Below are 24,829 nucleotides of genomic sequence, written 5' to 3' on the forward strand. Positions count from 1 at the left end.
GCACATCCAAAAATCTGGATTTACAATGGAAATGTGACAGCTTCTGAAATTATATAGCACTCAATCATTAATTTTCTTTGAGGGTAAGATTTGTACCCTGCTGGGCTTATAATTTTCTCTTTTTGTGCTGTTCATGTGTAAATATTGCCAATTTCATTTGACACAAAAAAGGAAAACAACTTAATTTTGTTTCTAAGTTGATGAATGACAGATACTACCCTCCAGATGAGGTACTGTATTATTAGCTTCCAGGCAGTGATTTGAGGGGAAAAAAACCCAAGCCATTTCCAATGTATTTGTAACAAGGAAACAAATTTATTGATTTTAAAAGACAAGACACCATTTTGTTTTGAAAAACACAAGAAAGCTAGCCTGAGTTCAAGTCTGAAATATTCAGAAAAATCCTACTAATATCTTTAGTATGTTCCAGTCATTTGTTTAAACAACACACTAAAAGTTAATATATATTTTTATAATTATAAAAGTTCCCCAGTTATTGTACAGTACACAATACAAATCGCCCACAAACTATTATTTAGCTCCTGCCAATTTTGAGAGGACATGATATACTAAAAGATTTAGCATTTCTCACAAAAATCACATCAGGAAATACGTATTTACAAAATCAAATACATTATACAAAAAACCATCACATGTTATTCGGTAAAGATGTTTTTAAATAATTAAAAAGTTTATTCAACTGTAGTCCAAAAACTGGAAAAGAACATTACATTATCTCACACATACAATCTCTACAAAAGTTGCTTACCTCATTTACATAATATATTCAGTCGATTGTAAAATAAATGTTCAAATATCTCCTAGTGTTACTATGTTTCTGTGCTTGTGGGACTGAATAATGTAATCGGCCACTTACTAAGTGAAATTTAAATGATGGCACTTAAAAAAAATACAGTTATCTTAAAAAAACACAATGAAAGAAGTTTTACCTAGAAGGTACGAAAGCCCTGAGTGATAGTGAAGTTACTGATTGGTAAGCACTACAATTAACCTAATTAAAAGTTTACCACCTCAGGCACAAATTTCCAAGTTTTTTCAAGGCACTCACTTAAAGTTTCTGTAACCAATGCATTGGTCACCATCATAGGTCCAAATTGATGATGGAAATGAGTAGAGAAAAAAATTTGCTTTGGTACAAAAGATGCTTTTTAAACGAATAAAATTCAATAGCTTCTTTATTGGGTCATTTAAAATTGTTGTTTAGCAGGTTAAAACAAGGCGATCATTTCTTCAAAAACACTAATTTACTGAAGGAAAAATTTACTTGGTTATCAACAGTCAATGGGAGTTTTTATATTTTCTTTCCTCCCCAGAATCAAAATTCTTCTAAAAAAGATTTGTTGTCCTCATTATTGAGCTACATAAACAATTCTTACCAAAGATTTTCATTACTCAGGGCTTCCAATCCCAACATCATAATTTATTTAAAGAAACAAAGGAAAGAGGGGAGAAAAATAAAATAGAACAAAATAAAAGAAGAGACAAAACACATTTTTCTTTTTAAAAAAAGTATTATCAATTATTTCAAATGAAAGGAAAAAAAAATCCTAGGCAGTCACTTTGTAAGTGGCTTTTACTATTTAAGTAAAATTGGTAAACTAAACTCAGGTCTACTGGCACATAAAATCACTAGCAGCAATGATCAAGGCATGCAAACTGAGAAGCATTTACAGTAAATCATCATGAAGAATTCAAAAGAAGAGAGTTAAATTAAAACCCTTTGAGTATTGCATGTTAACACATGAGTAATTTGCATGGTTTGACTTCCTAAACTGCCTAAAAAGCAACGTTTACGGCATACTTGCACTATGCTATGGATGTCCTTTCACCAGACATCAGAATAGGTTACACTCTTATTTGCGCCCGGCTAGGGCAGCGCAAGCACATCTGCAGACAACACTGCTTTCATGTTCGATCACGCAGGGAACAGAGGGAATCAAGTGCACGGAGCGATTCCCTTGAACAAAATCAGCAATGGTGTAAGCAGACGGACATTTAGAGATATCAGAAGCAGTAGTCATAGCATCTCCTGACAGATGAGCTTAAAATCAAGTGCTTTGCTCTCCATTCTATCTATATATAATTTTTTGACAAAGTATTAAAGTTTTGGAGCATAGATAAAATTATGCCCTGTGTGAAATTCCCAAACAATATTTTATGAGCGATCTAACTCCAAATAGCCTAACTGCCCCCAAAGAGTTCAGATTCTCTTAATCCACTCGAACTCGTTTCTTCCTAAGGCTTCACTTACACTTGTACTTTCTAAAGCTAAATAAATGAGATCTTTTGTTTCATTTTGGGAAAAAAAGAAAAAAAAAAAGAAACTTAACCCTTTCCTTATACCTTTTAAAGGCAATCTAGGTACCTTCAATGTGCAGAAATCAGTTATGACATAGGTCTATCCAGGCCCATGTATTTGTCCTCCTTTTCTAGAAACTATGGTGTGATGCTAGAAAAGTTGATTTTTTTTTTTTTTCTGTAAACAGTACACTTACTTAGATGGCAGTGAATATTTGGGAATAAATATATCAAGCCCTCTTGAAGAAAAATTAAGAGTTGTATATAAAATGCAAGTGTTCGGCGTGGAAACACTTTCTCTTCCTACCCCCCCCTTTAAAAAAACAGCATAATTAGACATTTGGATATAGAGTATACTTTACCGGTCTAAGTCTAAATAAATGATCTGAAAGGCTTTTGTCCCCCATTGTATATCTTACAATGCTCAAAGGGTTAATACAAGGCATTACATCAAAGGGGTTTTCTAATACTAGAACTAAGCACTGAATTAATGCTTCTATTCCAGTTTTTAAAAATCACCAAACTTGCAGAAATACTAGGATTCCATTAATTGATTTGTTCTAACCATATACATGGAGGTTGTTCTGATCTAGCAACAAGCCCAATTTTCAATAGCACTGCATGCCAATCCTCCTCCCCCATGATCGGTGTGATTCATACAGATCACAAAAGTTCTGATCTCAATTTGTGGATGGTTGTTATTTTCTCACCAAGAATGTGTGTGTCAGGGGGATCTAATAAAGGTCAATTTATTGTATATAACCACTGCCTCAAACTGTACACAAAAGTGACTTGCCAAGTTTTTACTTTCTACTTGTGTCCACACAGGGAGGACCAACATCACAGTGACACACATTTTTTTTTTTCTTTTACACTAATGTTTCAAGCACAGCATTATTTTAGACATTTCAAATATATCATCTGAGGAATTTTTAAAAATTTGAAAATGCATTTAGCACTTTTAGACAGTGCATTCATATAAAAAGATTCATGATTACGGCACTAAAACCGTATTCATTCCTGAATGACTTTTACAGCATCTACAAGAACGTATTCATTTTTACTTGTTTACTACAAATCAAAGGCAGTCAATGCTGCACACTACTAATTTTAGGTATGCAGTGTTAAAACCATTTTCTAAATTTTACTTTGTTTTAAAGTACACCATCTAAAGAGAGGTGCATAAACCGTGCTATACAGTACGAGAAAAATCACACAAAGGAAAGCAGATTTCTGAAAAGGCAGTAAGACTTATACAGTCAGTCCAAACACAGTTTGGATGAAAATCCTGAATAAGTGACTAGCAACTTGATAGCCAAAGAAAAAATTGAAAATTGGGCCCTGTCTTCCAAGGAGCTGGTTCATCCATTCCACCCTATTGTTCATTGGTTTCATGAATGCAAATCTTCTGAGTATGATTTTCAAAGTATATGTCAAGATCAAACTATACCCATGATACTCAATCCTATCATATGAAAATATCTTTTCTGAAACTTAAAAACAGTCAACATACCTTCCTTACATGCTTCCTCACTGAAAGTGTAGCACTTGGTTTACGTAGGTATATTTCATGACTAGTGATTGGTTATAATTGCAAGAAATACAAAGAAGTCTTAAAATGTGTACTTGTGTCATCTGTGAATAAATCTGTTAAGAGTGTTAGTGTCTAATATTATTTAGAAAACCCAGTTTCAATGAATGAAAAAAGGGAAAAATGGAAATAGATGCAATAAATGTGATTGCTCAATTTGCTCAAATGTATAAATTATGTTTTTATTTTCTCAAATATTTCACAATTCAAATTTGAAATTGATGAAAATGTTTGTGTGTATGTGTGTGCATGTTTTACTGTGAACTACAAATAACCAGAAGTAGCATAAACCATAGGTCTTCTTTTTATGTTTTGATCCAAACTACTTACATTAGTCACAAAGAATATTCCTAAATATTCATAAAGGAGATCAGAATATTTTTACTGAGTCTAGTTCAAATGTAATCATGTTTATTAGTTCTTAATCTGTCCTAATTTAGAACAAACCATGAACAATTGGAAGAAATGTTGAATCCTGGAGCATCCCCGATCCCTAAGACTCATCAATCTAAATTTGCCCATTATTATCAGATTCCTGTAATGATACAAATATATCCAACATTAAATTAAAGGAAACAATGATAATAAATACATTTAAAGTCATCCAATAAACAAAATGCAACTAATAAATACATTTGGTCCAATACAGATATGGTATCATTCAAAGGATGGTGGGTAGAGACAGGAAACTGAAAAAATTCAGAAAGAAGAGCCAAAATGAAGAGTTTTTTTTCAATTTTTGATTTTAATTTTACCTGTAAACACTTCCTATGCACAATGAAGTAGATACATGATCTTTTGCAGCTTACCATGTTTTGTTTGCCTTTTGTGTGTGTGTTTTGGTACAAATCCATTGTCTTTTTGGGAGGAAAAAGGGAGACAGTAATTTAAATGATATTTAGATGAAGGTGATGCTACCATGCTAGTGAAGACTTTCAAATATATGAGTTGTAAAATAAAAAATTTGGATCAGTTTTTAAAATTGTATCTAAAATATTTAAATTTTACTTAAGAAATGTCGTTGATGTTATTTGAGTAGTCTGAGGCAATCAAGCAACAGCAGCTTAAATACACTGTGTATTACCTGATAAGCCATTTGGTATTTCTAACTTTACAGACTGGCTCACCTCTTCTTTCCAACCCCCCACCCCCCTTACCCCAATACCACTGGAAAGATAAACATCTTGGTTTTAATATAGGCCTCATTTGATAATCTGTCAATCATTTTGTGCTTTCCTTTTTTTTTTGGCTTTATTATCTATTTATTTTTGCTGATTAGTTTTTTACAACTATTTAAATGAACAGATGTGCCTTTTTTGTGTTTTAATCATTAAATAATTTGAGTGCTTAAAAGAACCTTGGCTTTTCATGCAAATTAAAATGGGGCTGGGTATAACTCTCTAGGATCTCACCTTCTGACTTTGTAGCAGACTCCTGCCCCATGGGCACTCATGTGTGCATGTGGACACACCAGCACCTAGACACACAGACAAACATTTAGACTGAAAAGATGCACTTCGATAAGTACCTGCTTACTTTGTTAACTTTCTAAAATTGTAACTAAATAAGAATGGTCTAAAACATATATGATTTTATGTAACAAGTTGGTATTAAAACTAGCCTGCTATTCCACACCCTTAAGCAGTCTGATTTGTAATCAAGTAATATTCAGCTCTAAGAATAAAAAATAGATCCACGGTCACTCAAAGAGGGAAACTGATTTTTGTCTTTTTGTTTTGCTTTGTTTTCCCTAAATTTCCTTTGAAGAACATGTCACCTGTCCTTACTTCGGGAATCTGAAAATGACAGGCACACTTTGTCAAATGGATTGAAGAGTTAGTCACATGAACAAAATAAACCTTACTAAACCTTAGCTTCAGTTCTGTTTTAAGGCACCATGTAATAGCCGAGGTACGATGATCCCTGATGTACATTCTTCAATGGCAATGGTCCATCCAGCCACCTATCCAAATCCTACAGAATTGGGGATAAGTAACAGTGAGGTGTGCCAGTTACACTGCCTTCAGGTTCTGTTTACAATTTAAATCCACATACTTTAGAAACCAGGAAATAGTTTTGAAGGAAATAACATTATGTAGGTTGCTACATTCCGTGCATTCTATAAATTCTCGTTTATAATAGCAGCATATTGAACTACTATTAGGAAAAAGACCTGGAATAAAAGAAAGTCATCCAAATGGAATGGTTTCCTGTATGTCCAGCTCAGCATAAGTAGCATGTACACTTAAAAAAAAAAGTCAAGTCATTTTTTCCTGCTTCAGTATCTAACTATAACAGCCCCCACTTAACAGCAGAATGCATCTGTGCAGTGGTCCCAAATACAGAATCAGTAGTCTTTAAACAGAGGAATTGGTATGCAAATAATAGTTAAAATTCAATGTTTAACGGAAGCTTGCATTGTTAACATGGTTTAATAATTATGTACACAAACTATGTACCTATTAGCATAATCTCTTGCAATTCTGTCATTTACTCTGAACTGATAAATGCACAGCTCAATTTTTCCTCAGAGAAAAATAGATGACCTTCCAAACCCTCTAGCACTATAATAAAAATGCTCTGTATTCTCTCTCCGTACTCAAAATGTTATCAAAATAGTGTCTTATGGTTCTGTCCAATGAAAAGCACCTTTCAAAAGCAAATTTGATGCATCTGCTGCCAAATGGGCATGCCTCCAGTGTCAATCAAAACAATCATTTCTTTTGATATTTCACAGAAGTGCATCTAATTTAAAAACTTACACATGAAATCATACACCAAGACTAACAATCAACAAGAAAATATTTTAAGCTACAAAAAAATGTAAATTACTTTTTAATTATAAGAAAACAAAACATTGACATTAAGTGTTGTAAAAATCCTTCTTGACACCTGAAACTAAGGGAAAAAATTCATTATTAAGAGGCAAATAATTTGTTTACGTTAAAAAAAAAAATCTGGCAAAATACATACACCCATTCCATTTCACAACTCCAAAAAGTTAATGTTCAGCACAGATAGAATTTGACAACAGTCGACCTTCAGGCTTATTAAATTTTCAACTTAAGCCCAATATCAACAGGGTTAATGTAAGCTGGAGAAATACGCTTTAATATTCTTTAGACTGCAGTGTAGGTATTTCCTGTAGCGCTGCACTGTCTGATAGTCTGAGTACTTGTGACAATGTGCTCGCTGTGAATTGGATTCAGGAGGCTTGGTTGCACGCCAGTCTCGAGAACAGGCTGCATGCAGCCCACTGGAAATGCCTGGCTCAGCTCTGTTTTCTCTCTTTTGGCTTGAGGCTCTGAAGAGTCATCCAGTTCTTCATCCATTTCACTTTCCACTTCACTGCCTTCATCTGCACAAATAAAACCAAGACTATTATCAGAAAACAAATTAGAAAATAGCAATCAACACGTGCTTTAGAAACACTTTAATATAGTACATTAAGAAAGCAACATCTTAGCTCTTCTCAGGAAACAAAGCTTATAGGTTTTCTTTTCATCGGAATGTATTCATATCAATGCTGTATTGATGCATCTATGATTCTTTCAAACATAGCGAGATTAATTTACTTTTGGCAATTTGTGATTGATACTTCATTAACTTTTTTAAAAAAGCCTTTGGAATTTCCATAAGTGTCTATATTAAATAATGGCATAATTTGTGTCATAATAAAGTAGTCACTTTGGTATGTTATGCTGACTTTTGAGGAATGTACTGAGCTGAAAACGCAAATACAAAAAAAGTTTTGTTTCCTCCAAAAATCTACACTAAATATACATTTTATCTGTGCTAGCGTTAATGTGAGTCAGAACTATGTTGATTCTTAATATTACTATTCCATGTATAAACAGAGGCTGCTGTAAGACTTTTTGGCATTCATCAATGTTATAGATGGTCACAGTATTAAATAAACCCTTAATTTTTATTATAAAAATTATTAAGGCTGAGGCAGTAGTATCAGATTAAAAATGTGCAATGGATTTCCATTCTTGGCAGCTGATACTGTTAATAGCTGGTATTCATTTCTGGAAATCAAATGTATTATATAATCACGGTTACCCCCAAATTGTAATACATTTTATATTAACTAAGGCATCATTATAATAGAATGCCATTTAATTTTTTTCCAGTATGCACTGTTAAAATTCAAAAGTACATTAGAGACAGAAAATGCACATATACAGCTTTACTATTGGGTGACAGTCTCCTCTGAATACCTCTTCATGAGGGATAATTACAGTGGCTTGTATAAACAAAGTCAGGTCTCCATTCTCTACTGTTCTATGGCATATCACATACAATGAATGTGCAACAAGTATCTCTTTAGTCAGATTAAGTTGGATTCTTTGCTAGCAGTAAAATTGTAGCTTTACCACTTGGCAGACACCCACAGCAAAAATCTCTGCTAATGCAGCTGTCTCTATAAACAAGGCCCCTTGACTTTTCTTATTTCATTAGGATCGGGGTAAAGCTGGTTCTAGAAAAAAGCAGTGAGAGGTAAAAGTGCTTCCATATATGGTTGTACAGTGTACAGCCACCAGGAGCAAGGTCTGAGAAATGGTAATTTGTGATTAAATAGGTGGAGATTAATATGCATTACCTAGAAATGTGTGTCATGCATTAGTGACCAATAAAACAAAGAAGTGCTCTTAGATGAGGCAAAAGATATCTTGGCCCACCTACTTTATCAAGTTACCTTTTTGCCTCTGGAAAATGAACTTAATGATAATATTTGAGTGTGTCAGAACAAGTATATTCAAAGTGTTGAAGGGCTACAGGGAGAGGGATACCTTTTGTAGACATTTGCTTCATCAAGAGGGTATACTTGAAACATGTTTGCATGAAATGTTTCGGTTTTTCATGTTTTTATACATAAAACAAAAATGTAAGGATCTTAACACAAACTCTTCATGGTGGTAGTCTCTTAGGGTTGTGATAATAAAGCTTCACTTTCTATAGTTTCTAATTCTCTGTATTATTTGAAATTTTTATATGGAGCAAATATCCCTTTTATTATCAGAACAAGAATTCTCATTTTGTGGGAGAAGACCTCAAAAACTCCTAGGATTTCACATTAAATCTTTAGGCCCTGAGTATGCCCATCGGGCTCTATCTCAAGAGCCATCAAGAGGTCTGGGGGTAAATGGGACCAGCGTGGCCACCTCCAGCAGGTGAGGACAAGTCACACTGCTTCTCTGCTCCCTGTCCACAGACTTCCCTGTGCCTAAGAAATTAGTGTCAAAATAATAAAAAAGGGAGCACTGAAAAGACAAAAACTCATTTTCAGGCAGGGAGGGCAGTGGAGACAAAGTGAGGAAAGTCCTTCTATCTATTTTGTTGTGGATGGAAAGGGTAGTGAGATAACAGACTGGACAAACTTAAGTGTTCCAGGTAGGTTTTGCTTACGTCTATCTCTGGGTGACAGGTTTCCTTTGGAAAATCTACAAAGCAACTTATAAAAGCAAGCCCGTTCTCCAGGTCCTAAGGACAAAGGGATGTAATTCTGTAGACATTTTATGCTTCTATAAAAACTTGAAGACATTTCCTAGGAATCTACGTCAGGTTATGGAAATTTGGTGCATAAAAACTAAAATAAGGTGCTACAGGAGTTTACAGAAGATTGTCGTTCAGCACTGTGTGAAGAAGCCTGGCTGGAATGCAGTCTCTGACTGAGTAGTAAATCTCTACTGCCCTTCTGGACACCCTGGGATGAAACCCCTAAATTTGGGTTATGAGGCTTTGGTGTGAGTACATCATCAGTGTTGCTTTATAATGGACATGGGTATCAGTTACCACGTTTCTTGCTCTAAAATTACTAATTAATATCATCGTTGACTTATTTTTCTGAGGGTTATTTGGTTACTCCTATAGAGTATATATTTGTAGTAACAAATTTTTTGGCTATAATTTTCTAATTTCCCTGCATTGCTACTGTACTGAGTACCTTAATATAGCACGCTCTGGAGAACAGCGCTGAACCTCTTTACAGACTCCCCACGTACTTCCTTTCACCTTATTTTCCCCAGTGACTCTGGCCTGGAAGGGCTAAGTGCATAGTTCTCCCCAGTTTCTGTGCATTTTGTACCTGTCTCCAATAGTCAATAACCATAAAAATTCTTTAAAACCTCAAGATACCTCCCTCCCTCCATCACCTTTTAAAAGAAAGAGCTCTGTTTCCTGCAGTGTTTAACAGAAAATTTACTTGTTTTTAAAAATTGCACTGGTATTTTTATCAGTATTGTTCTGCTTGTGCTCTGCTTATAAAGGTGGGTAAGATTTGTGTGCTCTATCCCCATTCTATCTCCCCCTAAGTCCACCTTGCTTTTTTTATTGTGTGATTTTGTTGATCCTGAGGTTCTTCAGAAATATATATCATGTTATCATATTATACTGTATATTAGAGTGGCAATACTATTAAAATTTCAGAAGTATATATGTTACCTTCTTTATCTATACCATTACTAATCTTGCATTTACAGTAAACCTCACTGCTATCTCTGAGTTCTTTTTCTACACAAAAGTATGAATTGGTGAGGTAGGTGAGCCGAGGAATCTTTTTTCTTGCCTGGTGGGCCTTGAATAAAAATGTCTCATCCAATTTTATCACTTATCTCCAGGACTCTAGCCATGGTCAGAAATAATTTCTTGTTACTTGTAATGAACTTCAGGCAAAAAGTGTAAAGAACTTTATAACTACATTTAAATTCAATTATCTGCAATTAAAATACCTCATATGTAGAAGGCATAGCGATGGGGAAAAATGGAGAAATAATGAAGACAGGAGTTTCACATTTATCTAGGATTTGTATGCCACTTCTGCAAAATCAGAGTATTGTAAACATACACTGTATTTTCCTCTATGAGAATTTGTGAGTGAAAAAAAGTTCTTAAAATGTACATTATTTTCAATTCTTACCTTTATCCAGATTTCCAGGAGACACGGCATTTAAATCACCAAACTGCAAAACAATAGTCATTTGTGCAATAGTTAATATGGGGCAGAATAATATCAGTCTGTGGTAAAAACACCAATCTATGACTCTTTAAAACTGCAAACTAGTGGCCATTTTGATCTCTAATTACATGGGTCACATAATTTTCCAATCAAACTTGTCAAATGTGAACAGTTCAAATTATGTCACAATTTAGCTGTCTTAGCTGCTTTGCAGAAGGATAACAATTTTCTCTGCTTTCCATGCTCCATTTTACCTTTTATTATTTCAACTCAGCAATGAAGAAACAGGGGCCTGGATGACTTGGATGAAGACTGATGTGGCAAAATGAATTTGGAAAAGCCCCAATCAAGCAAGACACATCAGCTCCACCCCCCATGCTTGGCTGATGAGTCCACCTGGAAGTCTCTACATTAGAGAAACAATATCCAGCAGTTTGGCTGAACTCTATTTTTAAAGCCTTTATTAATAAACATAAAAATATAATAGAAACTCCAAAATTGAGGGCTATTTGTTTTTATAAAATCTTTAATTTGAGACTTCTCTCTTAGATAATAGGGTCTCACTTTGAAAAGAAAGGCATTTGATCATTACTAATGTCAACAAAAAAGAGCTTGAAACAATATAGAACAATTAATAGCCTTCGGCTTAGCTATTATTTTCTAACTTAGTTCAACAGTTTGATAATTTTACAATGAGAAAACACATTTTGAGAATCTCAGAGTGAATAAAGATGGATACACTGAAATAAAAATTGAATAGAGTAACAAAGCTAATCAAAAAAAGGTTAAGAGAAACTGCAAAGCATCTACTTTTAAAACAGTAAACATTACTTTTTTAAGGTAATAAGTCATTATTAGAAATCCAGATTTCTCAACAGGCTTAGAAAGGATGAGGCAGAAATTCTACTTACATTCGGAAGTTTGATTATAAAGAGTTCCATGATAGGAGTATTTTTTTCATCTACAAGGTTTGTCTATAAAGTAATAAAACTGATCTTATTTTGCAAACATACACATATTTTTTTCCCTACCTAGACAAGTACTGTTCTTCACAGTAGCTACCTTGGGAGCTTATACATTTATTCCAAGGTCCAAAGTTCTGGAATTCCTCTTTGACAATTTTAAGAGTTAGTTTATGCATCATTAGGAAAGCCCATCTTGTTATTTTACATCCAACTATGCCTCCAAGCAACACTCCAGATTTTATTTACTATACTTGTTCCTGGGATGATTTGACTACTCAACAAAATTCAATTCAGCTCCGCCACAATTCAGGTTATTTAAAATAATGTCATTTTACCTTTACTTCTTAGCATTTCAGAGGCATTCCACAACATTTTTAAGCCATAGCAGCATTACTGGAACAAATGTGTAGCCTTCCTAGGTGACTGCTTTGAAGGAGACAGGGGCCTCCTAGACATGTAATTATTAGTATATTTATTTGAAAGTCTGCCCCACTGCTTTAGAGTTATTTTTTAGAGTTATTAAAAGTAAAGGCAAAAACCGCTATTACTTTTATGCCAACCTAATACATCCCACGGGGCAACAAATATAAATCATAAATACTGAAATTTTGAAGTTGTTCCTGATCACATAGGTCAGGTCTTTGTATAAGTCTAAATAAAAATCCAGTGTAAATTATGTGGGTTTTCTTGAATTAAAGAATATAATCTAAACAACAAAAACCCAAAGGGATTCTTCATCAATTTTTGGTATTATTTAAGTATTTTAGAACTATAAACAGAGAATGTTCAAAACTGAAGGATCATTTACAAGTTATTACTAACTGACATAACACAAAAAGATATAGATTTAAGGGAATACTTAACACTTAAGTTCTTGAAACGAGTTGGCAGTGATGATTCTAAACACAACTTTATACTGATAAAAAGTGAGTATTCTATTTGCTGTTGAAAAGTCTCTGAAAGTTGTTTGTAGCTAAGTTATTGTTGCTATTGCTGATCAATAATATCACACAGAGTGTCTAAAACCAAACTCTGGATATATTTGAAAATCCTCTTCAAAAGAAACATTGCATTTAGTTGCTACTTAACTCTGAAAACATGACAACTTCCTTAATACAAAGATTTTCCCCTTAGACGTTTCTACTTAATATGAATAAGACATTTGATAATTCAAGAGGCTGAAAACAGAAACGAAAACAGCTGAAATTTCAGTGATGGTTATTATCATTAACAAAAATCCATTTACATACTAAATTCCGAGGCTTGTCATTATGCACTATGTTGGACAATCTACAAAGAATCTCAGAGACACTGTCAATGCCTCTAGGTGTTTCTGGGATCAACGACGAAGTTTTACATGTATGACAAACAGAGAAAGTAGATTATGATTTTTTTAAATCCTCTGAAGAAGAGATCAGATTTTACTATCCTATAGAGCTGAAGGTGAAGGCTTTTATATGCATTTTACATGTGAGGGGAAAATAGATGTAAAATTATAGAGGAAAAAACACTTTAACCCTGTAGATAGACTGCATGAGATCAGCAAAATCAGTTCACTTATTCATTAAAAGTCGATAAATACTTATTGAGGATTTACTATGCGCCAGGCACTATGCCAGCCAATTCTACTCAGATCAATTTGGAAATACTCCTGTCTTCAGGAGGCAAGTAGTAGAAATTCCCTATATTCTGAAGGGTAGGTAGGTTAGCAGAAAAATGAGCAGCTTAGGAAACCTTAGGGAAGGTTTTAGAAGTACAGGGTTCAAGTCTCAGAAATGGAAACAAATTTCATGGGTTTATGGCATGCAGCAGGTCAAGCAGCAGGAAGGAAGGGTATGAACAGTGGCAGGGAAGATTGAGAGCAGGCAGAAGGAAAACAGTACCATAGATAGGGGCCAGATGACAAGATGAGGCCAGTACAAATCAAAAACAGAAGAGAGGCCAGGCATGGTGGCTCACACCTGTAATCCCAGCACTTTGGGAGGCTGAGGCAGGTGGATCACCTAAGGTTGAGAGTTCGAGATCAGCCTGACCAACATGGTGAAACCCTATCTCCACTAAAAATACAAAAATTAGCTGGGCATGGTGGTGGAGGCAGGAGAATCGCCTGAACCTGGGAGGCAAAGGTTGCAGTGAGCTGCGATCATGCCACTGCACTCCAGCCTGGCAACAGGACCGAAAGTCTGTCTCAAAAACAAGCAAGCAAGCAAGCAAGCAAACAAACAAACAAAAAACAGAAGAGGAGAAAGTAGTAAAAGATTTAGATTAAAAAAAAAAAAGGAGCTCACAAGAAAGTATAGTGATTATTACGAAGTTACAGCATCACAAATTGGGAAAACTTACTGTTTCGTAATTTTTCCTCTTGCACAAAGGATTAGAGGGGACTACTCTTCACTGACATGACATCTTACCACTTACAAGGTGTGTTTGCAGTTCAGTAAACGGTACGTTTTCTCTCAAACAGACTGCGAGTGTCACACTGTCAATATCGCTTCCCTGAAGAGGCTTTTCCTGGCAGCCCTATCTTGAGTATCGCTGTCCCTGTCACTCTCAGTCACCGCATCATGCTCACTTCCCGCAAAGCACCCACCACAACCTGCAAAACTTATTTTGTTTGTTTCCTCACCTAATATATGTCTTCCCAACCAAAATGTCACTGCCATAGGTAAGAAAGTTCCTTTGTTCTCTTCATAAATGCATCCCAGAACCTAGTATAGTGCCTGATACACATTAAAGGCTGAATAAATACTTACCAGATGAATAAATTTACTTCCTCATTTCAGCCTCACCAAAACAACTTAGGGATCTGGCAAGTTAAGTGCTTAGATTTCATGTTACAGCTATTGAAAACAATGAGTTGATTTGTCTAACGTCAAGTAGTAAATATGGTGCTGTTAGATTTGAGACCAGATATTCTCCTTGGTTTAGAATCAGAGAGAGAGAAAAAAAAAAGAGAGAAATGGGATGGGATGTGGGGTGAGAGAGAGAGGGGAGGGAGGGGAAGGGGAAAGAGAGAGAGAGACACCCACACATGGAGGAAGAAATATAAATTAAGGGATTTTAAAAGTGCTCTGGAGTTAGAAAGCATATGGCCTTCAATGTATGAATTCACATTCCATCAGTCAGAGAGATAAATAGGAAACGTTCGAAGAGAAACTAGAACAGACGGTACAGAAAGCATGTCTATTGTTGAGAGAGGAAACACTTCCTATCCTATAGACTATTTCCTCCAGGTCCTGACTAGGGTCAAAATAATGAACACTTCACTGGACAACAGCGGGCTGGGAAATGCATGCTCGAGGTAGACAGTGAGAGTCTATTAGCACATATATTCATGTAAGACCAGCAATGTCCATGAAGTGTAAGTGGGCAACAGTTTAGCACAGTCAGGGCAACAATGGGCAGGATCCCTGAGAGACCCTGGGTTGTAGCCAGGCAGCTGGGTTGTTTATTACAGGATTTTGAGGCCTAGTACTTGTCCCTGAGCATGGTCACCATGAGAGGAACCTGGCTCAGCATGGGAGAATGCAGCCTACAGGTGCATTGAAGAGACTGTTGCACATTCAGTTCAGCAACAGCTGACTTTTCATAGTGAGGCAGGCAAGCCTTGTTCTGTAATGTTTGGGCACTGAAACAATGCAGAGGAAGTCGGGGTGCCTAGAGAGCAAACAGGTGGGGATCCATGCGGGGGGCAAGAAACATACTGGAACAGAAGTAGGGCAGAAGGAAAGAGCTCAGGGGATTGGGATGAAGACCTCACCCTTAGGGACACCTTCCCTGCTAGAAGAGCTTACCTCACCCTGAGAAAGAGTTAGTGAGTAATCATAATCACATTTATGTTATACGTATCATTAATTCTTTGTAAGCACAGCCATCGCTTGCTAATTGTTTAAGCAAATCTGTAACAAGTTCCCCAATAGTGTTAATTTGGGTCTTTCCAAAGAACCAAGTTAAAGTACTTCACATAGTGCCTGGCACATAGGAAGCACTTAACAAATGACCACCATTATCAATATTGTTATTATTTATAAGTATCATCATTATCTCCCAAGAACTGCAGACCAGACATGCAGAATCAGTCTGACTCTACTATCCCAGTACTCTGAAAGGATACCAAAAGCTGTATAGAAAAATTGCATCTTACAGAACATCTCCCTGTTAGTATATCCAGATTACAGATTTATGGGTAAGCACATTTTCATCCTTCCTCCCTGTCTCTTTCTCTATTTATAAGTCCAAGTCTAATGTCACTATGTTAACTATCACCCACAAAACAAAATAAAACAAAACTGATAGCAGCAAAGTACAAAAGTGTATTGTCAAGAAGAGGGGCTGGTAAAGTTTTTCAGTAAGGGACCAGATGGTAAATATTTTAGGCTTTATAGTGCATTAAGACTCTGTCACAGTTACTCAACTCTACCATTGTAGTGCAAAAATAGCCATAGATAACAGGTACATGAATGTGTGTGATGTAGCTCTAATAAAACTTTACAAAAACAGGGCTGGGCACAGTGGCTTATGCTTGTAATCCCAGCACTTTGGGAGGCACAGGTGTGCGGATTGCTTAAGCCCAGGAGTTTGAGACCCCTGGGCAACATGGCAAAACCCCATCTCTACAAAAAATACAAAAAAGTTAGCTGGGCGTGGTGGCACGTACCTCTAGTCCCAGCTAGTTGGGAGGCTAAGGTGGGAGGATCACCCTCCAAGGTGGTCGAGGCTGCAGTGAGCTGTGATTGTGCCACTGCACTCCAGCCTGGGTGACAGAGTGAGACTCAGTCTCCAAAAACAAACAAACAAACAAACCTACCCCAAGACCCTACCCCAAGACCAACCACTTCACTTACAAAAACAGATGATGAGCTGGATTTGGCCTGTGGACCACTGTTTGCTGACACCTGACTAGAGGAAGAGCTTGTAAGACCCTAGAAGACCTGCTCCAGCTCATTAACAGTGAAGGGAACAGAAGATTTTTATCTTTGAGAAAGATATATAAGGACGTGGGTCACAGGAAGGATACGGAACCAGAGGCTTCAAGAGAGCACAGCTCACGCATATGGGCATCACTGATGAAGGTCACAAGGGAAAAAACAAGTGTCAGCTTTTAAAGACAGAGTTAGAAAAATAATCTTCCTCTACTTTTGCTGGGCACTTGCATATATAGGCAAAGAGAGACAGACCAAAGCTGGTGTTCAATTGTATGCATTCGTGGAAGAAGGAAGTCTAGAGTGACAGAAAAGATTGCATGAAAGTTTGCAAGACAAAATATTGGGGAAAAGTTACATGTATTATTAATTCAGGTGGGGCAAGCTTCCCTAATGGGACATTTGCTCCAATTTGGATGGCAGGTGAAGATGTAAAGAGAGAGTCTAATATAGAAGTTCTCCATAGGTAAAAGCAAATAGGGAGTGTTCCAGATGATGATGACTTTCAGGGTGGGTCATCAATGGAGAAAGGACAGTAAGATGTGTGGCAAGGAGAGGTGGAAGCAAGAAAAAAATAATGTACTGGAAGAAGAACCTATAATCCATAAGTCATCACTGAGCAATATTCATTCAGAGCAAGATAGCTTTCATTCTGTAACAGATACTTATTGCTGCTGCAACAAATTACCACACTTAGTGGCTAAAAACAAGACAAACTTACTATCTTGTCACTCTGGAGGTCAGAACTTCTAAATGGATTTGGAGTCACTAAAATCAAGGTGTTGGCAGAGTTGTGGTTCTTTCTGAAGTGTCTAGAAAACAATTTTTTTTTCCCTCTTTTTCAGCTTCTAGAGGTTGTCACCATTCCTTGGTTTCTGGCCTCCTTCCATTCAAAGCCAGCGATGTTAGGTTGAGTCTCACACACTGCATCACTCTGACACAGATTCTTCCACCTCTCTCTTCAGGTTAGTATGTCGTATTCTACATATGGTTTCTGGCCTCCTTCCATTCAAAGCCAGCGATTAGTATTCTAGTTAGTATTCAGTTAGTATTCTACATACTAACAATGTAGTTACTCTTGTAACTACATTGGGCACACCTGGATAATCCAGGATAATCTCCCCATTTAAATTCAACCAATTAGCAACCTTAGTTCCATTTGTAACTTAATATATTCACAGGTTCCAGGGATTAAGATGTGGACATCTTAATGCCCACCCTACTGCTTATTACACATACATAAGTTATTTTTTAAAATTATCACATTTGCTTGAGTGAAACCATATGACATTTTTTTTTTTCTAGTATTGGAGGAAACACATCCAACCAGATTAAGCTATTTGGAACATAGTAATTTTTTGCTGAATTTTGTTTATGTTCTTCACTAAGGGTAGGGTACAATGGTATGTAGGAATCAATTCATCTGTTATGATACATTTGTCACTAGTACATTTGTACTTTATTTTTCATTTACAGACTTTTAATTTTATATACAAGTTCCTACGGTCTGAAAGTGTTTACAGCATGCATTTCAAGGTCTAGACTGTTGAAACCATATATGCATCTAAAAAGTCTATGAGGTTCACAGAGCTGAACGTTGTTAAGGAAGTTGACAAGGAAGTCATTCAGAGAAAGAAGTGGAAACCAAAATTGAGGAAACCAAAATATACTGAGGGATAATGGGGCCAGAGCAGTCCTAAGCTCCATATCCAAGCGAATATGTTAAAGTACACACTAAAAAAGAGGATATATCCTGGTTCTCCGGACAGTTTCATGAGTACCAACCCATGCTACCAGCTGCACCACAAGCAGCCCCAAAGACCTTGGAAAGCCCTCTGTGTCAGCACTTCTCAATGGCTCCATGAAGATCCATGCTGTGCAGAGGAGAGCAGTAAGAGGCCAAGGTGCTGGCATGTGATCAGATGGAGGAAGTTACCACAGGCAGTGGACACGGCCCAGCACAGAAAGCAAACACCACATTGCCAGAAGCATTCCTGCTGACCTGGGAACATGATCATCAGCAACAGATAGTCCACATATGTGAAAATGTTAACCAGAAAAGACTACTCACTTGAGGGTTATCAGGTACCTTGGAGACCAGTTCTGCCAGCAATGGTAACTTTAGATAAACAAATGTAGGGGATAAAATATGTATGTATGTGTATACGTATACATTTTGCCAGTTTCTGTGAATTAATCATTTGCTCTAGGAAAGAAGATTTTTAAGCTGTCACAGGCCCAAAGAACAAATGATTATACAGTTTTCTGAAATAGTTTCTATTTTGTGGCTGGAATAAGATATCTCTTTGGGAAATTACCTTTTAACTTGCTTAAATTATATATATTATCCTTTTTCTCCATTTCACAAGTACTTATAAAACCTTTCATTCATTTCTACTAGTTAAGATTTAATTCAAGTCTAGCTATGACTGTCTAGTTAGAACTAATTATGTTTATGCTTCTTCTCTAATGTTCCCATTTTCTTTTCTAATTGACTTGTTTCCCCATTCTATTTTGTTGTTTGTATTTTTCAAAGCATTGAATTATTTTGCTTTTGATTACCACTTTGGCTACATACCAAAGAATGCTGTTGGATTCTTTGTAATTCCATGAATCATTTGACTCAACATTCAAAATCATGAATCATTTGACTCAAAAATTGTTTGCAGGGTATTCTTCCAGTTGCAGTACAATATTATCAATGCCTTCATGTGTCTTTTTGTCATCTGTTTTATCAATTTCAACTTTAAGTTTACCTTTGTATGGTCCAAAAAATGATGATCTAATTATATATAATTATTACTTGGATTGTCAATGCAGAATTGATTTTTAAAAATCTAATCCAGAGTAGAAGGCAATCAAATACTTATCAGATATGTATATATTTATGCAAAGGGAAGGAGATGGAACTAACAAAGATCGAGAACCTACTATGTTCCTGTCTGCCTGCCTATCTACTCTACTCACCTACGTAAATTAATCTTCACAAAAGCCCTATGAAGAAATGTCACCATTCCATACTTAGCTTGAACTTTGTAACATTCTGAATTTTACAAATAATATATAGCTTTGCAATCTTTTTATTAACCTTAGTTAATAAAAGTGATCAGGCCCAGGCGGGCAGATCATCTGAGGTCGGGAGTTTGACACCAGCCTGACCAACATGGAGAAACTCCGTCTCTACTAAAAATACAAATACAAAATTAGCCAGGCATGGTTGCGCATGCCTATAATTCCAGCTACTCGGGAGGCTGAGGCAGGAGAATTGCTTGAACCCGGGAGGCAGAGGTTGCGTCGTGGTGAGCTGAGATTGCCATTGCACTCCAGCCTGGGCAACAAGAAAGAAACTCCATCTCAAAGGAAAAAAAAAAAAAAGATAATAAAAGTGATTCAAAAAAGGTCGGTAATGGCAGCTATTCTGGATGTTTTTGATGGTGAAAAGAAACATCTTGAAATTTCAATATGAAGAGTCCAGAGCATTATTATTTTCTTTAAATGTTTCCCAAACAAGAACCAAATAAATCAAAGCATTTTGGATTTAGCATTGATACATGGTTTTACAACCAAGGAAAAGGTTGCTGACTTTAATTTCAGGTTTCATAATATTTGCAAGGATTACTAACATTCCATTTGGTAAAACTTTGTGTTCCTTGGTTACTTTTCTATGTATGTGTATGTGCACTTTTCTATGTATCTTTAAATAGTTTTTATTGAAACCTGCTAAGAAGGCCAAGATCTTTGGCAGTTTGCTCCACACGTGGGCAAATCCTACCGGTAGCTGCTGTTGGTCTTGCTCTTGTGGGCTAGACAGCTATCCTGGCAATGTGTGCTACTGGTCACTCTGTACACAGGGCAGCATGATTCTAACTGTTCAGGCTTTTCTGCCTGCCTTGGGCACACAGCAACAGGTGTACCTAAATGTTTTTAAATGCCTAAGACACACAAGTGAGTGTGCAGGCGGTGAAGTGTTCAGATTACAATATCAGCCTCAGTTGCCTTGGAAGAGAAAAGTGGTTTCAAAAACAGGAGCATTTAATACCACCATTAAGGCCAAAGTGAGAGGGGCCTTTGGCCCAAGACCCACACTATGGAGAACTCTGTTTTGTCTTTTCCATTGCCATTCCCTTTCTTACAGTGTAAGGAGTCCACAGAGCCAACTGGATGTGACTTCTTGGAGCCTGTGCTTTCCTCCCTCCTCCCAGATCACCTCTTGTTATCTGAGACCCTAGAATTCCCTGCCCCATGGCTCTGAGTTCCCTTCCAGGTCCCAGCAGCTCTCTTCTCCAACTCTACCATTCAGAGGCATGAAGAGATAGCCGAAAAGGGGCAGCTGTTTGCAAAACATAGACAAAACTTGAGGACTGGGCTGAGGTGTCCACAAATCTGAGCACAAAGCTGTTCATAACATAAGATGGGGAGTGATGAAGCAGTCTAGGGGCCAGAGGCTGGGGACAGGGGCTGGCTATGTATATGTCACTATTTTCTGGTATGGAACTCAGGGGAGACAGAATTTCAAATCCAAACTCAGCCTTCCAAGTTGTTATCAAGACCTATTTGTCAAGGCAGGTGGATAGAACAGATTTTATTTATAGTCTGATTCATAACTTTTAAAATATTTAGACATATGGTATCCTGGGCCCTGCAAATTGTAGGGCTAGGCCAGGCAGCACATCCTTTATGCAAGTAAAGCTATTGGGGAAATAGAATGAACCTTGCTCCTAATTTAATACTGGCTCCCCTTGAAAACACCTATATTATTTAATAGGAAAGCATAGCATTAATTTATTCTATCAGAGGACTATATCTTAAATTTGATTATACCACTTCTCTTTTCTGGAAATCATTAACTGGAGAGACAATCAGAGCGGCAATATAGAAACATGTTCCCTTTGTACTAAGAAAATCGTCACAACAAGCATCAACCACGTTTGAAGTGCTTGTATTATCATCACATAAGGCCCATATTCTTGCAGAAAATCTCTAATTTTTATGACATTTTATGGCAGTATATTTCACACAACGATGGTGTAAAGAAAGGCAGAAAACAATTCCTATGAATTTAGAAATTTACCTATCCCAAACAAGAGCTATTTATTTATCGGGGGGGCCAGCAACCACCATCTTCACCTGTGGTTGAGAGCAAAACCACCATAAAGACTATCTCAAAGCCAGAGCCACTTGATGACAGAGCGTGGCAAAGTGTCACAGGATGACAAAGTGTGGCAAAGTGGCCAGTAGGTGGCACCGTCATGCTTATTCTATGCCAGGGAATCTTTTTCTCTGGTTGGGTCTGCCCAAATAGCTGCAGTGCTACCGGAGAAACTCTTTACTAAACAAGTAACTTAGTGGTGGACTTTGCTGAAGAGGACTGTGTGCTGATGAGATTTCTCTCCTGATGTCTACAGTGACCATTTTAGTCCTTGAAATATGTTTAAAAGTCTTCAACTTCTATTTTGGTTTCTTTTCCCACTTCTAAGCTCTTTAGGAAAAGTGCTCTTGTAAGCACCTATGAAAGTCCAACTTTATTGTATTTCTCTGAAATAGTATTGACAGGCACTTTCTGAGGAGAAGGTACACTTTTTGGTCTAGGAGTTCCCCCCTCCCCCGGGGTAAAGAAATCTAGTGTATCAATCATGAAATCCAAGACGTCCTATCAATTGGCAGTCTGTCCTTCTCTCACTCCTTTGTACTTCCTTCCTTGAGTGAGTAGTTTTTGGGTACCTATTGTGTGATTGTTTAGATCACATTATAAGCAAAATTTTCTCCATTCCCTGAAGAGGATGAGAGGAGAGGTTATAGCCCAGAGTCAGCAGGGAAGAAAGCCATGCATAGGAAGCTAATGAGCAGGGATCCCAGAGGGAAAGAACCGTAGCCCTGGGCTGCTGAGTCAACAGATTCTTTTCTCAAATGCAAGAAGAGAAATGAACAGAATGACAAACCAGGAAAAAGGAAGAAAAATGGGACAAGGTGCCAATTCTCTGGAACTTTGGGGTCACTTTTATAATTTATTTTCAAGTTGTCAGAAATTGTGCTAAAGTAGATGAGCAGATTTACAACTAAAACCAAACTATGAATTGTTTAAAAAAATGTTTGATTTAGGTCTGATCTCAGGATGGGTGTAGAGGAGCTGAAGGGTGTAATTTGTTATTTTCTGGCAGATTTAGTTTTCCAAATGCAATTTGCTTAGACTAATATCCATTTAGTTTTCATATTCCAAACATCTACTAACAAAAAGTGCAAGGGGAAAAGATGGCAAGAGTATTAAGAGGCATCCTGTAAGGCAGAGGAAAAAAACTATGAAACAAAATAATAATAACTTATAAGCTAAGCACCTGGCTTGTGATTGTCAGAGAGAAAATGTGTGTCTATGTGTTTATGTGTTTTGGGGAGTTGCACACAGTTCCTATTCTGAAACACATAGTCCCTATTCTGAAACACATAGTCCCTATTCTGAAACTATGTAATTTATATGGTGAAAAACTGAAATATAGATTAAGCCCATCTCATTTGACTATTTGAAGTGAGGCAGTCCTACTTTCAAAACTTGCTAGTTTTGACTTGGGACAACTTTCAATTTCTGTTTTCCTCACTGGTGAAATAGGGATACTAAGACATCTTTTCCAAGGTTTTGGTCAATATTAAATAAGAATGTAAGACACCTAGCATAGTGATTGGCACAAGGCCTGCCCTCAATTAGAAAAATACTAATATAGTAAATAATAAGCTTTACTATAAATAACAATCAACAATATAACTTTTGACAAACATTCCTTACATTTTCTAAGCTACTACTGTTCCAAGATTCTATTTTTTTTCCTGCAAACTATCTTGACTTGTGATAATGTTCTTTCCTTTTAAAATACTCTGTTATAACAAGTCTATTGTTCAACAGGCACATTTAAAGTGTATTCCCTAGTCACACTAGCACAATGCTCGCTAAACTTTGTTTTTCTTTGGTTTGATTTTACTTTAAGCACCAATACTTGTTTACTGTGACTGTAATTCTACTTCCACCAAATGGAATTCTTTCACTGAACTTTTATCCCAAAAGCTTACATGTTCAATTATTATTGCACTTCTTCAGTTTTTAGGTTGAAGATTTTTTTTCCTTCCAAAAAAAATTAACCAAGTACATCAATTCTGATGAATCCAAGACATTTTTCTTTTGATGTTAAATTGTTACAGGTTAAATTTTTCTCAAAAAATATTACTGAAATATTATCTTTTCTATATTGATATTCACAATTAAATACTTAAAGACTCTACCGGTTCCTCTTTATTTGAAAATGGCTAAAGAGGTGGCTTAGATATAATATTAAGTATAAATTATGATTAAAAGAATTTAGATATATTTAATAGATTATTAAAAGATTTGTAACAAAATAATTTTATGAAGCAATAAAAATTTTACAGATTTAGTGAATATATTAATGCACTATGTATGTTTTAAAGAAATAAAGCAGAAAGATTCTAAACAGCCATAACACTTGAATAAAAGGACATTTTTCTGCTCCATTTTTCTGGTCAGAGTTGTACAGAAAGTTTTATGATTTTTAAAATTGTTTATTTAACAGGTGTGTAAACAGATGCAACTTGTTTATTTTATTCCTACTCTTAAAATTTCACCACTGCCAGAAAGCTTGTGGATAAATTTGTAATATTTAAATGAAAATTTAAAAATTATATAAATTCTAGCAATAAATAAATTGTTTCCTTTTTACCATTTAGGCAAAAATAAAAGAAACTCTAGAATTGCATATGCTTTAAATAATTTACTAGTCAGTATTAATGTAGTAGCATACTGACATTTAGAGGAAAATTTTTTGGGACTGTGAAGCTGCTTCCAGTTTAGGGGAGTCCACTGTATAGCAGTCTTTATTTCAGTAACACCAGCAACAATTGAAATGACAGTGTTACAGTGAATTCAAAAGTAATGGTTTGTATGCTTGTGTATTTTTATGTGTAAAACATGTTCTTTCCTGCCTGCCTGCTCAAATAATGTTAAGTAATGTTAATTTTAAAACTCATTTACTGAGTTCACATTATTGAAAAGATACATTCATTGTTCTTA

At 36.2% G+C, this 24,829-nt stretch overlaps 1 protein-coding gene across 15 annotated transcripts in view; it reads right to left on the reverse strand.

Annotated features, from left to right (window-relative positions):
• Positions 1 to 293: 293 nt before the first annotated feature.
• The window catches only part of RFX3 (regulatory factor X3), a 311,794-nt gene continuing 287,258 nt past the window's right edge, over positions 294 to 24,829 (reverse strand). For 10 of the 15 annotated variants that reach the window (XM_031654194.1, XM_031654197.1, XM_031654193.1 and 7 more), the window contains 3 exons: positions 11,783 to 11,845; positions 10,833 to 10,875; positions 296 to 7,268 (listed from right to left, as the gene is read on the reverse strand). In XM_031654194.1, the coding sequence (XP_031510054.1) occupies positions 7,030 to 7,268; positions 10,833 to 10,875; positions 11,783 to 11,845 (345 nt within the window). In that variant the 3' untranslated portion in view covers positions 296 to 7,029. Of the gene's footprint in view, positions 7,269 to 10,832; positions 10,876 to 11,782; positions 11,846 to 24,829 lie in introns of all 15 variants that reach the window. The other 5 variants (XR_004177857.1, XR_004177855.1, XR_004177856.1 and 2 more) reach the window with 5 other exon arrangements.

This window comes from Papio anubis, chromosome 13 (assembly GCF_008728515.1).
Source record: "Papio anubis isolate 15944 chromosome 13, Panubis1.0, whole genome shotgun sequence".
NCBI lineage: Eukaryota > Metazoa > Chordata > Mammalia > Primates > Cercopithecidae > Papio > Papio anubis.